Raw genomic sequence first — 16,253 nt, forward strand, 5'->3', positions numbered from 1 at the left:
CAGCAGCCCCCACGATGACCGTATCTCTACCTAGAGATGCAAGCATGTTACATTTCTCTGAACCCGACCGTTTTGTTTTCATAAACGTTCCAAACCGCCCCATACTCAGCTTTTTTGTGACGCTGGAAGTTACACTGTTATATAACTCAGCTTCCTGATGTGCTTTTTGATTTGATCATTATCCTGCTTATTGTGAACCTAAGTTATAATTTGACCCTCACTTGAGCCCTTTGTTACGGCTAACATCTTAGGGCAGTGCCATGCGATTGTACTGCTATGCTGCTTATCTTTCAATTTTGCGACTAGGAAGAGTACACCGATTTTTAAAGCTGTTAAACCGCTTCACACGTAGCATCAGCTTATTTTGACATCCATGCCTTGCACTGCTTTAACAAACCCAAGCCGCTGACATATTAATGCACGGCCCTGCTCTTCACCTACGCATATACGCCTATTATACCGTTAACAGATTTGCAAGGCTCGTAGTCAGCCGACAGAGACTTTTGTAATCTGTACTGCCCCACTTCCCAGCCTACTGTCTGCCAGTGTCTCTACTGCGCTCAAACCTAGACTACTGTTAATGAAATGAATTAACTGCCCTAAATTGCCCCACATATAGCACAGGGCGCTATTAGTGCATCACTTGGATCTATAGCGAGCTTACTGGGATAGTAGTGGTAGGGCACACTGCCACTCCTAACCCACTACAAACGCCATTACATTACCAGCCCATACCTAGCCTACTGCATGAACACTGGTCTGCACCCATCCAGAGCCAGTGAACTGCGACTAAGCCTCATCCATTCTGTTTACCATTAAGTACCATGCAGTAGTCTCTTGCTCTCGTCAATAATTAGACTGATCCATGTTATAGTGGATAACGGCTCTCGGCCAGACCCTGTACACTCAACAACAAATATGACTTCTTCCATGATGTCAGAGATCAAACCGACCAAGTTCTTGCCACCCCTGAAAGATAGTCTACTGCACGCTAACATTAGACCAACCCCATTTCTACCTGAAATTAAACGTAATTTCAGTTATTACAATACTAACCTAGCCATACCCATCAACCTGCCAAATATACCCACGCCTCGTCAATGCATCAAAGTTTATGCCAAGAAACCTACACCTAATCAACCTTGCTCTCCAAAACTTAGAAACAAAAGATTAGGCTCCAGATTTACCAGGCATTCCGCCCCACAAGACAAACCTCATGTGAAATGTAACCATCCCACACGACTAAAATTTCATACACCTAATACTACTCTCCCCAAGAATCCAAAAAGTAACCATAGTAAGGATAGTACTATCCCCTCTGACCTTACTAACCATCACATCAAAGGTGCTTTAACAAACACCAAATCTCGGGTAGCCCACGCCACCGATATAGCGGATATTATCAACACTAGAGAACTAGATTTCTTAGCTATATCTGAAACTTGGCTCCATGCTGAAGCAGGACCTGCCATCCTATTTGCCATTCCAGACTCTTATACTATCATAAGTGCTGACAGAGCGAACGCTAAAGGAGGAGGCATTGCCTTTATTTCTAAATCAAATTTAGTCACATTAGCCACTTCTAAATCTTGCACATTGACCATTCACCTAATATACAGACGACCTGGCCCTATTGGTTGCTTTGAAGATGATGTTATGACTATACTACTATCAGCCAATACAAAACCTAGTCCCCAAATATTACTGTTAGGTGACTTCAACCTGGGTTTCCAAGACCCTATTGACCAATCCGCCAAAGCACTTGCTGACTACTTAACTGAATTAGGTCTTTCGTAAAGAGTCAATTAACCCACCCATGAGAAAGGCAGAATACTAGACTGGGTTCCAGACATCAACTGTGAGACTTCAATCACATCGATTGAACCACAGACTTGGACCGACCACTTTCTCGTATCCTTCACAACTCTGGCCAAGCAAATGAAGAAGCCTGATTAGATTGCTCTGCCTTTACTTACCAGGAATAAAGAGAACATTACTAATGACAAGCTCCTGTCCCCTAGCCTGAACTCCTTGTCCAAGTCACTAGACACAACGGAACTGGTAGACCTTTACAACTCTACCATCACCCAAGCATTAGACTCTATTGCACCACTGAAACTTCGGAAAAGCAAACCTAAAGCTCACCTCAATACATGGTTTACCCACCAGTTAAAAGCTCAGAGGACAGAGAAAAGAAAATTGAAAACCACATGGAAAAATCTACCAACGAAAGAAAACAAAGACAAAGTAAATGAAATATCCTCTAAATATAAAGCGGACATTCTCCGAACTAAACGTGAAACTTACAATGAGAGGATTCAAAAAGCTTATTGTAGTACAAAGGAACTTTTCGTGATCCTGAGGGAATTGGAATGACCCCTCCCCCCTGATGACTCTTGCCACAAAGACAAAGCATGGAGTATAAACATCCAAAATGCTTTATCTAACAAAATTGCCATGTTCCAAAACAAAATAGCAGAAAAAAGGCTCTACCTCTCCAAAGCAGAAACTCACCAGAGGCCTCAAAAACTCTCACCTAACCTGCCCCAGGAATTCAAATTTGCCCAAGTCACCACTCTAGAGGTCGAAAAGATCATAATATCCCTTAAACCATCACAATGCCAAGGTGATACGTGCCCCACTCAAATAATTAAGGAAACCGCTAGAGACCTTCACCCTTTTATCACTAAACTAATAAATTCCTCTTTCCATACAGGTAAGGTACCCAAAAACTTAAAAGATGCATGGGTTCTGCCACTGCCAAAGAAATCAACATTGGGCCCATCCATCCCAACTAACTATAGGCCTATCACCACGGTCCCATTCTTGCTTAAAATATTAGATAAAGCAGCATACATCCAAATCGAACGATACCTAGAGACAAATAATCTCCTAGGTTTAAGACAATCTGGTTTCAGACCACTTCATGGCAGAGAAACGGCCTTGATAGATTTGAAACAGCAAATTGACCAAATTAAAGATAACCTTACTAAATGCCTTACTTCTACTTCTAGACTTGTCAGCCGCTTTCGATTTTGACCACAAAATCCTTTGCGAACACCTGTCATCTGCGGCCAACTTCTCCCAAGAAGCCTCAGTCTGGATCCAATCCTTTCTCAGCAACAGGTCAATGAGAGTCTTCTCTCCATCGGCGGCGGCTGACCCGACACCTATTACATGTGGAGTACCGCAAGGCTCCTGCGTCTCCCCGACCATGTATAACATATTTACTAAGCCACTCTGACAATTTGGATAATCTGGGTGTCATCTACACCAACTAAAAGAGGACACTCAGATACTTATACCTCTCTTTGGTAACTATGACACCAACCTTGCCCTAGTTAACATAATTTACTCAATCATTCAGGCTTGGATGGCAGCCCACAGCCTCTTTCTGAATGATGAAAAAACTGCAATCCTTATCCTATGAGCTCATACTATCCTCAACAAACTTGATGAGAAATACTCTACATTTAACATAGATGGTATTGTCATTACGGTTGCCAAGGAAACCAAAACACTAGGATTCTACTTGGACTCTACACTAAACATGCACAAACAAGTCAATGCAACAGCCTCTGCAACCGCGTACACTTGCAAGCTGATTCACGCTTGCAAACCATACCCATCTACTAATAGTTACATCATACTAGCGAGAGCATTTATCACCTCTAAACTGGACTACTGCAACACCCTCTACGCAGGCGCCAGCAAATACATCACAAGCAAACTCCAAACATTACAAAATAACGCTCTCAAAACAGCACTAAGCATCCCAAGGAGAGAACATATCTCTGAGGCCAGAAGAAAATACAAATGGCTATCCATTAAAGAGAGGATTCACTTCAAAATGGTCTCTATTACGCATACATGCCTTAACAATGCTGCTCCGCAGTATCCAAGCGAAACAATCATCAGAAAAACGTCATTACAGCCCACAAGGTTGGCCAATTCCCATTGTATCATAGCTCCTAGATTTTACCTCAAGAAGGCAGGTGGGTAACAGCTTCCTTGTGCAGGCCGCCCAACTCTGGAATGCCCTCCTCCTCCATCTGAGAACTGATCAGACATTCCAAAGCTTCAGAGAAAAGACTAAACGATGGCTAGTATTGAATGATATCTTACTCACTTTCTTCCTTCAGCTCTTCTTTACTGTTGCCACACCTGTCTTGTGTCCACGTACTGTATTTATTTTCCATTGTGTAAACATGCTTTTACGCCTCATTTCCATAATGTAAGCATCTGGTTCTATATATGATGCTACTGTTATTGTCTTTGTTATTGTAGTGCTGCATCAGGTGCCACTTATTCTTGTATGTATTTGTAACTTTTGAATCTCTGTGTAATGCGCCCAGATACCTTAAGGTACGTTGCACTACATAAATAAATAAAACAAACAAACCTACCTGGCCTCATGGGAAGAGGCCAACTCCCCCCCACGCCCCCTCTGTGGGAAGAAGTGACGATATATGGGGATTTGCCTATCCCTACAGTGTGACTAAAGTGGAAGATAGAGGCAGAGGATGATGGTAGAGTAGGCGGAGGGTAAAAAGTACAAGGATTGTGTAGGAGGTCAGGAGAGAGTATCTAAATTTGGAAATGAGTGCAGCAAAGTACTCAGCTAGGCTTTAAGCTGCGAGTTAACTTCACTTAACCCATGTTTAACCAATAATTCACAATTATCCCAATTTATTTAGAGAAGATATGGTCCTGAACTCTTCTGGATGAGGTCTGTAAAAAAAGGACCATACAAAAAGCATTCAGGTAGGTGGTCAGGGATAAAATAGGGGGTACTCTCCAGTAATGAGAGTGAGAAGTAGGTGGAAAGGCAACATGGTAGCTGAGAGGATGAGTGACAGCAGTGTGGCGATGTGGTAAAGAGAAGACGGAGTGGGAGAAGAGAAGTAAGTGCAATATGGCAGAAAAGCAAGATGTGTATTGGGAGGGAACAGGAGGAGTGGGTAGGATTGGGGGTTTGGTGGTCACCCCCCAGAGAAGGTAACATACAACATCATGTAAAGACGTGGATGGAAATGTGTGGATAAAACGGTATAGAAGGATGGACAATGGCAAACACAACGGCAATGTAAGAACTGTGTTATTAAATAATGCTGTCAATTGGGAGTCTGTGTTTTCTGCCCAAAGATGACAACAGACGGGAAGGATGTCTATAGGCAATTATTTTCACAAAGTACCAAACAGATCTGCAATGACGTGATAGACATTTAAGGCATGTTATGATGCACAGTCCTAAAAAGAAAGATACCCTTTTCTGAAAACATGGGCGCTGGAGGCGATCGACCCTGAAGAAGAGCAAAATAAAGAAGGTTTCGGTGGTTGATCAGAATGCAAAGAAGCCGGCTTTCCGAACATGATGATTGCCGAGTAGGTTATAACTCACGACTGATAGAGTTGTCTTAACTGGCAACTCAATCATATCCTTTTTTCCACTTCACTGTGGTCGTGGCCTACAATTTTGAGAAACCTTTGTGTTGGGCTTAGTTGGCCAATGAGTACCAGAGCATCGGACCTCGCATGGCCAAAGGCAAAGCAGTTCAGGCATTAAAAACTTGAAAAGGTATCATGCCTTCTGTCATACTTACAAGTGAAATGTTTCGTTGTATTTCGGGGCCCAGTTGTTGCTTTTGGATTTGGTTGTAAACTTTCTTTTCTTGTCACTTTGGTGAGGGCCGATCATGGTGACCTCCACAAATGGTCGGAACATTGCTGTTGTTTGCCACTTCAAGTCATTGGCTGCCACCACTGGAAAAAAAAAGCACAACATTACACATCAATCAGGCACCCAAACACGCTCACCAGAGTATACCCGTAACATGCCAGTAGCTGCTTCCTTCGGTTCTATGCTTTGATCGTAAGGTCATGATTATAGATGATTGCAATCTCAATCTCAGCAGTAGAGTCAGTAATTTGGAATGGTCTCAGAGAGTAGTTGTATGTTCCCCATTCTATAATGTACGATATTTACACTCAGAAAGAATGAAGTCTAGGATTCAGGAACTATTTTCTGAATACATCACAATTCCACAATGCTTCCACTTCCAGACTCAAGGGCAACTGGTCCACGTCCTACTAAATGTAGAATGAGTACATTGTGTGTAGGGCCCTTCTATATAGCAATTGCAAACTGTGTATCAGAACCTACTATATATAGCTAGCGTTAGTTCTGCAGCAGAGCATACTATAAAACTGATAATCTGGGAAAATAATCGACTGTTAGCTGTTTTTTAACCTAAATGCAAACACTATATTTCATACACATATCACAGTGCCTGCAGTAGCGGCCCTGTAATTATGGTTAAGTTGCTCAAACCATAGGAAGAGCACTTTTTGGGTGGCTTATAACTTTGCTCCCCATTGGACGAATCCTCACGAAACTTTGCCCCTTAGGATGATGTCATCAATGACATTTGTGATGTCATCTTTGATGGCGTGTTGTTAATCTTAGCAGTGTACGGTGGTGGTGCCAGTTATGGTTGCTTAGCTTACTGTAACTGGCGAATTTCTGTGTTTTTTTGGTTTTACTTGTAACCATAACGTCCCTTTAACAACGTTTTTTCAATTAATATGTATATAGACACAGTGTGTTTTGGATAACTCCACTATAATTCAAACAGTCTCAGTAGATGACAGGAAATGTTATATAATCACAAGTAGTTAGTGCTAGGTGCTCTAGAGAAACAATGTAAATGGTCTCTTTTAAATGCTTATGGTCAGCATGTTGAAAAATTGATATTAGTATGTGTTTTATTAATCAGAGGCAGTACTAAACAAATGGACAGGGGTTAAATAGAACTCCTTAATCACTGTAATTCCACAGGCTTACAATGCAACTGTTTTCAGAGGTACTCTAAGACTGTGCTTTAACGGTGTTCTAATGTGTTAGTTTATAATGTACTTGCGGTGAGCACCGCACCGAATCTTCCCAGGTTTTGTCTCTAGAATGTACATTTTATGACTGCAAGGAGTTGCTAGATTTAATGCTTTGGGTTGGTAGCAAGTCTGGAACCAGTTACCATTGCTCTCTTCTTCCATCACTCCAAAAGACATGGTGCATCCGACAGAAGACCCTATTCAAGCTCTAGGGAAGGCTTCAGGATACACATACTGAAGCTAGAGGCATAAAGAATACAATTAAGAGGAGACGCATACTTTTGCCAATGATGAATAATGGCAGCCTTGAGGCAGGCTGAACGAAGCACTTGTACACAATGAAACCAAACCAACCACAAACATACTCTGGTTTATTCTTAAGGAAAATAACACAGGGTGAAGGTAGTAGGGATCAACGTGAACGGAACGGGAATCATGGGCAACATTCACTATCTGAATCAACAACAAACATCTCAGTTAATAACTTGGGGGGTCTACCCAGTTGAAAATGAGGTCTAAGAATATAGGTGGACAAAGCCCAGTTGGCGCAGGGTAGCTCTCACCTCTTCCTCAAGCGTGTCTCAGAACAATCAGCTATCCCCAGCTTAAAGCTTCTGCAGATATTTTCTGCCCTCCTCCAAAGCCCTAGAATTTGAATAGTGTGTTTGGCGGGTCAGAAGAAGAACACAGACTCATGTTTTCCATCTCACTATTTTAGTTTATTTAGGAAAAGGTGAAAACTCCTTACTTTCCCTAAGCTATGGGATTTCCTGCCTAACAAAACTAACTAGGGTGTTCATCAGACGTCAGAGATAGTCCAAATCAAAATCGAATCCACTGTTCAAAACTAAGCTATCCTGACCTTACAACTAGTAGAACAACTAAAGCACATGAGAATAACTCCCTTCTCCAGGGCGACGGCTCTTCCAACCAATTCAGTTCCAATTCAGATTCTCTCTTAATTCAATGTCCACTTCTATCCTTGATTGGAACGTGTTTGAGGACTAGAACACCGACTTTTATTCACTCTTAATAATGTATCTTTTTCGGTAATAATATGAGCCCTAAGACAATGGTTGCTAGTCTCCTCATGTACCCTTGACGCTTTGTGCTGACTAGGACGAGTCTGAGCATTCCAGTAAATATTATCATTCTCTTTGTATACTCTTGATACTTTGTCTCTACTGGGACGAGTATGAGTATTCCAGGAATGATTCTCACACTATCCATACTTTTAATAGTTTGTCTTTACTGGGATGAGTATGAGTGCACCCGTAATGCTTCTCACTCCCTTTGTATATTCTTGGCACTTTGTCTTTAATGGAATGACTAGGAGTATTCCCGTTATCTTCGGTCCCTTTTCCGGGTCTCCCGTACACCGTTACCTGCTTCACTCAATAATGTCACTGGGCTTTCTGACAGGCTGGGACCCTCTTTTTTACTTGTCAGGATGGTTAATGGTTTCTCAGTTGCCCCGTCGGTCTGTTCGTTCTGCAATAATTTGAGAAAAATGATATCAGCATTGTTTATGAACTTCCCAGTCCACCGCAATGCCGTCACACCACCACTTGTCCATCTCTTGAGTTCAGGACACCCTGCAACCACACTTCAAACTTCAGCGTCTTCTCTTCCCTACAGCACAGTGTGTCCAAATTACTCTGTGTGTTCCTTCCACACGATTAAAACCTCCAGGGCTCTCTCACTCCTTAGATCTCAGTCTTCAGGATTTATGACGCTGCCGTGGGTCTCCCCCGGCGTAGTGTCAAAGTCCTTCTTTTGTGTTTGAGTTAGACTCTGTATTCCTCCAGTAATCTTCTACGTCTCAGTACCATATAAGTGTTTCTCTATAGGTATAACCAGAGGACTTGGCTGGCAATAACAGATTCTACTCTGTTCTTCCATCAATGTTTTAGAAGATTGATTGGTGACATGTTGTCTAGGGTGTTCCTCATCAGAATATGAGTCCTTGTCCCCAGAGGGGGAGTCTCTCCCAGTGAGGTCCCGCTTCCCTCTAACCCTAGGGAGGGTATTGCATAGCGGGATCAACTCCCTAGCCTCACAGGGAAAGGCTCCCCCTGGGGATAAGTGACTGAATCTTGCAATTAGTCACAGGGTGAGAAACTAATGACCGATTCGGATTATCCCAACGTTGATTAATCTCGTGATGCTGCAGTCTTGAAACGCCTCCTGGTCAAGCCTTGTAACATGCCCCTTTGCTCTATGGGCTCCTTCCATCAATTTCCAGGGTACGACATGATGCTTCCCCCCTTTAACATAGGAGTTCTGGGTAGGTTTTTATTTCCCACCTAGATACCATTGACTAGGGTCCTGATAGGGGTCAGTAAACCTACTCTACCGGGTGATTTCCTACCTATTCTAAGATCTAAGAGAACACCTCTTAGCATACACAAAACTGACCCTTACACTAAACAACCAAACAATCTAATCAAAGCAACAATAACATAAATAAAAGATTACCAAAAATGTAAGGTCTTGGATGACTTCTACTTGTTCTGGGCAGAGGCCTCTCCCCCAGAAATGTCTAAAGTCAATTTCTTCCAAGGAAAAACAAAGTCTCAGATAAGATCGTCAAAAGTTCAAAAGAAATAAAAAGTCACAAACAAAAATCCACAGGTGTCTTCTTCTCTGGATGAAAAGCTCCCTTTTTCAGAGTTTCACAAAGAAACAGCACTAATGGTAATCCTGGATAATGTTCAAAAACAAAAATGCTGCTTCCACTTTAAAAACAACTTTACTTTCTGCAGCGTCTTGTATGTAATTTGTCAAGATGCTTCTTTCAAGGAAGTTGCTCTTCTTGTGACAACTTCCTTTTCTCTGTGTTACTGTGAGGGCAAGCTTCTCTGCTCTGCCTCACAGACTGCTTCTACTTCAACTTCTTCAACTTGTGATAGCTCTGAAAAAATTCTGAACAACCACCTTTCAACTTCTGCTGCGTCAACTTCATAATGTGGAAATGTTTTTAGGCAACTTAAATAAGACTCTTCCACCTTTACAGGTTGGCAAGCCACTCTTTTTTTCTACTCCTATAAGAAAGGGCAGCCTCTTTGCATTTCCTATGAGTCTAGTAGTTACCACAGAATCTGATTCAGCTTCTAACTGCCGTGTGTCAAGCTTTACAGATGCGTAATTATTTATTATTACAATCACCCAGCTCCCTTCCACAGCCTTCATAGTCATCTCTGTGTCTCTAGGGTTTACCCCAAAGTTGCAATGCCACTCTCCCAGTGTTATGACTTTGTCACCCTTGTATCAGAGGACCCTGGGATAGGCATAGCTTCAACAACTTCAAAACAGTGAGCTTCAGCTCTTACATTGGCATGTTACCTCTTTGGAAGGTGCTGTTTATTGACTTGGGCAAAGCGTGTTCTAATTCTGAGTTCAACAACTCATGCAACAGTTGAATGTAGGATGTTACAAGTGTCCAGGATCACGTCAAACTCAAATTTAGGCACACTTGATTGCTTTGTGATGGTGAACTTGCTACTTGAGCTCCCTTTTACGAAGACAGAATTCTTCTTTAACAATGCTTGGGAAACCAAATATGTCATACACAGCCTCTTTGAAGGGATGTTTTCTTGTAACTGAATGGGAAATTATGCTACTGTTTATGCAATCATTACCAATAGCCTTCTCCCTGTTAATAGGAGACACGCAACTTCTCTGGTCAATGCTTTTAAATTAACAATGGGAAAAGAAAGACTTTCTTCACATGCAAGCACTTCAGTTATAGCAGGATAAGCGCCTGCTACATTTCCTTTTGTTTAACAAGGCTTCCCACCACTACAAATTAGTTCATTCGCTTTACCTTCTCTGCGAATGAATTTCAGCTGGTTACAGTTACCGGCAAGGAGTTTCTGCTTCTCTGGAGTATGGTCCTTCATTTGCCAGCTCCAGTATTGCAGCGGCTGCGGGTTGCCTCGACTTCCTGAGTTCTTTACCTCTGCTACTACTACTACAGGCACTCTCTGGATCCACATCTCTTTTTAGCACAGGTGTGCCAGTTTGGGTCTCATTAAAGGAAAGTCTTCCTTTCTCCTGCTTCTACACACAAGCCTTGGGTAAAACACAGGACTTCAGTTCTGCATTCACGACAATTTGGCGCACCTGGAAAGACTGCTAGCTTTCTCCAGTCTCTTCCAATGCAGCCACAGCCAGACAGGGTTTGTGAGCACAGTACCTGCAGGTGAATTCTGCTTGTTGTTTGCTCCGGCATCCCTTCCGTGGGCACTCTTCATTGTGAACTGCCAGCCTCCAATTCTGTTTCTTTTCCTACTGCTGCTCTCCGACCTTCCTAGAGTGCCATGCATTCTAATCTGTAACTTCCTCTTTCTCGTTCTAGGCCTGGCATCCACCAGGGTTTCAGCCCAGGATCCTAGCAGGCTCTCTAGATGAGTCTTTTCTTTCAGGAACGTTTCATCTACAGTGTAGCCCAATATTTACTTCTTCTGTTCTGACTCTTTAGCATTTCTACGCTGCTTCATCATTCTACAACACAACTCTCACGCTGGAAAGTCATCATACCATCCTCAACCCTAGGAGCTTTGTGGGACTCTTTTTGTGGGTATGTTCTAAAAGCAATTGTCCCAATAAGTATTTTAAGTAGCGAGTCTGTGTCCCCAACAGCAGCATCTATTGTGGTTGGACTTTTCTTAAAGTTTCTATCTCTTCCCCTTGTGTTTCGCATTTGAGTTATCGATAATGGGTAATGTCCCATGCCAAGTTCCCTACCAGATGCATGAGGCACAATTCCCTCTAGCAGATCTGAAGTTTTGTTTCTGACCTTGCCACCTGCTTACGGTAGCTTTGATAGGACTGAGTGTGCTCTGAGTGATCATCCATGCACCACCTCCAAGTTTATATGACATAGGTAGCTTCCCCTAGCCTCCAGAGCTGCTCAGTCCACACCAATAGGGATGTACAGGTAATTGTCACATAGTCCAGTGCCACATTAGCCATAGTAAGTCAGAGTGCTTTCAAGTTGAAACTGCTTGTCGCAGCCAGCTGAATGAATGTAGGACTGGAGAGTTGTGAATACGACGTGGCCGCTCATATAGAAACCTAGAAGTTGCATGCATAGTTGAGTGGATTTTAGACTGTGAATGGAGATCAATATAGAAGGATTATCCAGGCTGCAATAAAAGAGTGAACTACTGAAATATGGTATGAAAAGGACAGTCCAGGCAAGAGATCTAAGATAATGATTGTAAGGGTTTACCAAATGATGTGCTTGAGAAGGTGTGGCATGCTGGCAAGGAGGATCTACAAATAATGACACTTAACTTGAAATAGTCAGAGAGCAACCATCAGCAGATCTCCTGTCTGCAAAAAGCCCTACTCCCTCCACCAAATGAAGCAAGGCCAGAACTTATCAGTGGTCATGAAGATTTAGACCAGTAAAGAAGTCAAAAGCCATGTGGGAAAGTAATAAAGGGTATAAAGCTCAAAGACAACAGTGAGGCTGATCAGAACTATACAAAGCGAAATTGTCTTCAAATCAGGAAGGGATTATTGGGGTTAATCCGGCCTAATTCTTAAAATCACCATAAAGTAACAGCACCCATATTGTGCTAAGTACTATTGGGATTTTAAAGGGCATTCACAACCCCAAACAATCAAGCCTGAATAAAAAAAACTGGAACCAGACTTTTCGTGCAATCAAAGTCAAAGCGCTTTAACAAACAGACTGGCATCAAGAAGCACAAAGTCTGTTTGAAGAAAGGTGAATTGACAAACTACCTAGCCTAAACATTAACAGAATTGCTGTACACTAGGGGCGTCATTTCACCAAAAGGCCTGGGGTAGTGGAAGTGACATCACATGACCCTTGACCTCCCAGATGACATCACAGGAAGTGATGTCATTTGACCACGCCCCCACCTGACATCACAGGAAGTGATGCCACACAACCTTTTGCCATTTGAAATCACAGGAAGTTGTATCATATGCTTTTGTACACAACTCGAATGAAACTTTGCACACCAATGTTTTACTCTGTGACCTTCACAGTGCTCCATTGCTCCCAAGCTAAGTTGGCGCTACAAGCATATAATAATAGTAGTGTGCAAGTCCATAGGGGGCTGCACTACATGAACTTTTCACCAATGCACGTGGAATTTTGCATGGTATTAGAACAAGGACAAAAATTGGCGTGGTAAAAAAAGGTTCTTTTTAAATGTACTTTTTGCTCCAAAACAATGTTTGTCGTGGTGCTAATCCCCCATCCTGCCCCACACTACCCCTATTTGGACTAGGCCAACAATTGCCCCCGTGCAAAAATGCATTGAACTATTGAAAAAATGTGTTTTCAAACTAGGGCAAGTCTGTGTCCTAGTGCTAATACCATGCATACTTGCGCTTACATACATGTCGGTCAAGTGGCACAGCGCTCACTTTGACATCCGTGCAGAGCCGGGTTCGAATCCCGGCAGGGCCAAACTCAGCCTTTCATCTTTCCGAGGTCTATAAATGAGCACCACACACCGTGGGTAATAATAAGCAGGTAGTGCTATATAAATAGCAAATTATTATTATCACTTGCCCTGGTTGCAGAGATTTTGTAATGTGGGCCCTGGGGATATTGGGTCTGCATGTGTAAGTGAGCTGTGCACACCTATAAGCAGCTGTGTTTGTGATCTTGCATGTGCACAGGTTCCAGGTGTTTGCTCTGTGGGTGTGGGCTCTGTTTACGGTTTGTGTGAAGATGTGTATGTTTCTGTCTGCTTACGACACTGCCAGTGATAGTGTGCCACAGAGATCTTAAGCGGTCACGTGCCCTGGAAGATTAGTCCATCCAGGACTAGTCTGGTTTTCATTTTGCATTCTGGAACGTGTAAGTTCTGGATTCATACTGGAGAAAAAAAAGACAAAACGACGTGCACCACAGCCCACTGTCTGAAAGACACAACAGGACTACAAGTACCAGCATGCAAAGAAATACCAGGCCCGATTGAGTTGCCACTGGAAAACTTAATATCTGATATATTTGTTTTTTGTCTGTCCATACCCCAGCCTCACTACACTTTCACAAGCACAACTTAGAGATACGACCGATGCTTCGCCGACCCTACCAGATAGTTTTTGAGACACGTGCCACTTCCCGCACCTCACATCCATTTCCCTTCACTTCGTTTCCTCTCTTTTCAGCCCATTCTAGCTCCTCACAACAAGTTTGCTTCTAAGCGCTATGTCCAGCTGGCACTGCTTCCAATGAGCCTGGATATCCCCCATGCTTTATGCAGAAAGCCCGAGTTCCTTTCTGTTATGATGTGTGATTTAGGGACCACGTACGCAGGCTAACGCCCAATGTCCCGCCGTGGCGGGGGCCCGTACGTGCTACCCACAACGTTCTTCATCAGCAGCGCCTCAAACGTGCTAGTTGTTCAAAAGGATCAGCCCTGAGCTGCACTCGAGTGCTAGTAAATGAGCGTGCCCTTGGACCAAAATCACTTTCATGCCAGTTTACTACATGCTTAGGAAAATGCTGTGACATTTGCTAACAGTATGGAAAAGGTTTAGGTTGCATGGGGTTGGGCTAGTGGGTGTCAAATTGGGTGCGGGGTGAGGGGTGCCCTTCACATTAAAAGAAGGAGACCAAAAAATATAACTTAACGAATGTCAAATTTGTGAACAGCTTTTTCTATGGATCGGCATTGAGGCAATGTGAGCACCCATCACAAAAGTGTGCTGCGCGTATGCTATATCATATCTAATATGACGTCTCACACTGGTCCCACCCGCTTCTAAGCACCGTGATGTTAGGTAATTTTATTAGCGTTCACCTTATGTTATGTTATTTTGCATTTGTATAGCGCCTTATGTATCATTAGTATGATCTGAAGGCGCTGGTGGGTTGAACGCCCTCGGGAACTGCTGCTGGGATGACTATTTCTCTTCTTATATTTTGGCTAGCAAAAGCAGGTTCCCTTACAGACACTTCGGACCGCTAGCTGGTTAACCATTCTGCTTTCATAATGCGTTTGTGTTTTGTGCTTGAGTGATTGGTGACGTGGATATATGTGTGCCCGAGCTAGAGTTCTAATCCGTCCAGATACTTCCCATATGGCCGGGGGGATATCCGTTGGGGACCATGAGAGTGGGGAGTTAATCCTTTGGATCTCGATCTACTGTTGGGGGCAACAATGTGTTCAACCAGAAGCGGGTTATCCTGACCAGAGCTTTACTTAAAATGGATTTAGAAAGCGTGCGAAGATAGAAAATTCATGATACCCCCCATCCCAGGGCAAGCCACATGAGAGGCAGCAGTTTGCGGGTGCAAGCAAGATATGCAACTGCAAATCTACAACCACTCAAAGCAACGTCATTTGGGGTGAGGAAACATGGCTGATCCCATTCACATTATTCCAGTGACACGTTCTTTTTAATGTGGATATTTCCTAACCTGTGAAAAGCAACATGCACGTAAATGTTCCCAAAAGTTTAACCTTAAAGCGGCATTCAAAACAATGCACAACTAAACGAGCAAGGATAAAACCAACAAGGACATGACAGCGAGAGGCTTGGTTAAGCGGGCAGAGGAGTTCAATTCCAGCAGTTATTAGGGCAGCCCAGGGGAGATGTCCGAAAATTGGAATTTCTGGCTCCCCTTGTCTGCTGGATGTAAAACAGCACAGTAGCGACAGTCAGGTTTCGGGATGAACAGCACACTGGCGCAGGAGCAGTGTGGTGAGGAAGGGCTGAAAAGGAAGGGGCCACACATTCTCATCTTCAAGAGCTCCAACTGTTTTGTTGTTGCTAAGCAACTAAAAAAAGTTTCAACTTTTGAAAGCAGCCGGAGACCCAATGGTGTCCTGCCACCGCCGCGCAGCCTGAGCCTAAAAAGTCACTTATATACCCAAGATAAGAGAGGGGGAGGTGGACACTGAGCAATGAAGAATTGCATGCATCGGAGGCACAAGGGGAGAGTGAAGACCACAGGTGCTAATGTAACTGCCCGTACCTAGGAGAGTGCAGTACTGTGGGATGTTCTAGCCCACTAGTTTATGCCCTGCAACATCACAAACAACAGGATGGCCGCCAAAAGATCTATGTGCTAAAAATCTCTGAAAGTGCGCAGGAAAACCTGAAAAATAGGCCGTCAATCAATTTTTCCCATGTCAGTGGTAACCCAGGAGACCACTGCCAAAACCTATCATTGGGCTGCCCAGAGAGTAAGATGAAACTACTTGAAAAAGCGTTGCTGCATTGCAAGGGAAACCCAGAACTGCTTTAAAAATCAGTTTTTCCTTGGCTGTGGAAAGTGCAAAAATAATGATTCTCAAACAGCAGAGAAGATCCGACATCCTTGTTGGGTGTTAAACATCACTTTATTTAAAGAATCCACT

The 16,253-nt window shown here is 43.2% G+C and overlaps 1 protein-coding gene across 4 annotated transcripts in view; it reads right to left on the reverse strand.

The window, feature by feature from the left end:
- The window catches only part of LOC138511252 (protein unc-13 homolog B-like), a 2,171,549-nt gene that overhangs the window by 52,527 nt on the left and 2,102,769 nt on the right, over window positions 1–16,253 (reverse strand). For all 4 annotated transcript variants that reach the window (XM_069626798.1, XM_069626797.1, XM_069626799.1 and 1 more), the window contains one exon: window positions 5,604–5,763. In XM_069626798.1, coding sequence (XP_069482899.1) covers window positions 5,604–5,763 — 160 coding nt within the window. The remainder of the gene's footprint in view (window positions 1–5,603; window positions 5,764–16,253) is intronic.

This window comes from Ambystoma mexicanum, chromosome 6p (genome assembly GCF_040938575.1).
Source record: "Ambystoma mexicanum isolate Mex_15411 chromosome 6p, UKY_AmexF1_1, whole genome shotgun sequence".
NCBI lineage: Eukaryota > Metazoa > Chordata > Amphibia > Caudata > Ambystomatidae > Ambystoma > Ambystoma mexicanum.